Source organism: Octopus bimaculoides, chromosome 2 (genome assembly GCF_001194135.2).
Source record: "Octopus bimaculoides isolate UCB-OBI-ISO-001 chromosome 2, ASM119413v2, whole genome shotgun sequence".
NCBI lineage: Eukaryota > Metazoa > Mollusca > Cephalopoda > Octopoda > Octopodidae > Octopus > Octopus bimaculoides.
Genome location: NC_068982.1, coordinates 191,785,914 through 191,787,891, shown reverse-complemented (window position 1 = coordinate 191,787,891; position 1,978 = coordinate 191,785,914). Strand labels below are relative to the sequence as shown.

Genomic DNA, 1,978 nt, shown 5'->3' with positions numbered 1-1,978 from the left:
TGACAACCGATGCTGGTGTGTTTATATCCCCGTAACTTAGCGGTTCGGCAAAAGTGACCGATAGAATAAGTATTAGGCTTACAAGGAATAAGTCCTGGGGTCGATTAGCTCGACTAAAGGCGGTGCTCCAGCATGGCCACAGCCAAATGACTGAAACAAGTAAAAGAGTAAAAGGGTACATATATATATACTTACAGCAGGTATAGTACTAAGTGCATATGTGTTTCCGCGTACCACTCGTCGGTCGTACATAATATTGCTGTACATAGGTACCTCCCTTGTGAGACAGAGAAACAAAACAATTATAAACACATCATTCATCAAAGTGGAAAAAAGTAGGAGGAGGTCCGGTGGTTAAAGTGTTCGGCTCTTGGTTGTAAGGTTAAGCATTTAGTTCCTGGGCAGGATGGTGTGTTGTGGTTTTCAGTAAAACAGCTTATTGCTGCAGTCTACTCAGCTGTAAATGAGTACCAACCAGGGACCGGATGCAGCCGTCTCTTCCCTGGATGTTCAACTGGGTCGAGAGTAGGGTGGGGAAGGTGGGGGGGGGGGCTGAGAAGGTGTCAATGTCTGTTCACAACTAAAGAGACAGTGAAAACAATTGAGGAGAGTAGAGTACAGGCCTCCGAGTGATTAAGAGTCAGGGAGTGATATCCCCAAACATTGAGATGTAAAAGAAACACACACAATTAGTGTTGTATAGCTGTAGTCATGATCACATATATAGAAGAGGCATATACGAACATACACAGAGTTTATGGAGCCAACACACACATTGAGGAACTATATTATGGAAGTCCTTTATCAAGTTCAGCAAATATGGCTGTGTGGTTAACTCTTTCACTTTGTAATTGCATGATTTGGGTTTTAATCTAATAGTGTGGCACCTTAAGCACAGCCCCATGTTGATCAAAGCCAAATGAATGGAATTTGTTAGATGGAAGAACCCATTGCTGTTGTAGGGTGGGTAGATATATTCAGTCAAGACCAAATCTAAGACCACTGCACCCTGGGTTTAGGGTGGAAGCTTCTCCACAGCCCTCTCTGTAGAAAAAAACATTCAGGCTATGCCCTCCTTGCTGTTCACTTAAGAAAAGGGCCATCAGTCATGTCTTTCAATCCTTCTGTAATACAAAACACATGAGAATCCACCACATGGAGGAGTCGTGCCACCAATCATAGCTTGGTTTGGAACTTGCACCCAACTCTAGAATTTTAATACATCTTCGTATAATTTCTTTATGATGCAGTTTATACCAAGTGATGAGGTGGGGGTGGTGATGGTGAGATGGTAGTGGTGGTGGTGGTGGTGGTAGTCCATTGCCTTGTACATAGGAAAATAACCAAAAGAATACACATATGAAAGTGTGTGTGGCTGTGTATATGTACATGTGTGCATATGTACATGTGCGTGTGTTTATATGCGTGTCTCTGGGTGTGAGTATATACATGTACATGAATGCAGTCAAATCTTATCCCCTGGATAATTACTGGTATGTACTTACTCAGCTGCTGGTGCCAGTGGCTTCTCCTTGTATTTCTTGCGATGAGATACCACCCGGGGTTGACTGGAGAATGTATACGGAGGAGCATCAGCACCAGCTCGTCTTTGCGGCAACACAGACATCGTCACTACCGGAAATTCTGAAACACATATACATACATACATATATATATGTGTGTGTGTGTGTATATAATCAATGTGCAATGCAGTGTAAGTCAGAGGAAATGAAATAAATTAAAACATTACAAAGCCTTCTTGTGTATTAAATAGGAATGCAAACACTTCTTTCTATGCTATTGTTATGTGGCATGAAGAGGGATGAAGTCTCCTGATGGACTGTTTCAAAGTTTGTTAACAGCTCCTCAGAAAAGTAGACAAGGCTTCCTCCCTGATAAATTAAACAAATTACTATGGTGATCACTTAATCCATGACAACTTTTATAAGCAGCTGATCAATGCTATTGACTGGGGGGG

The 1,978-nt window shown here is 42.0% G+C and overlaps 1 protein-coding gene across 2 annotated transcripts in view; it reads right to left on the bottom strand.

Moving 5' to 3' along the window:
- Nucleotides 1-1,978, bottom strand: part of LOC106869906 (radial spoke head protein 3 homolog B) — a 47,420-nt gene that overhangs the window by 41,270 nt on the left and 4,172 nt on the right. For both annotated transcript variants that reach the window (XM_052965827.1, XM_052965828.1), the window contains exons 2-3: nt 1,506-1,644; nt 196-277 (exon numbers count right to left, since the gene is read on the bottom strand). In XM_052965827.1, the coding sequence (XP_052821787.1) occupies nt 196-277; nt 1,506-1,627 (204 nt within the window). In that variant the 5' untranslated portion in view covers nt 1,628-1,644. The remainder of the gene's footprint in view (nt 1-195; nt 278-1,505; nt 1,645-1,978) is intronic.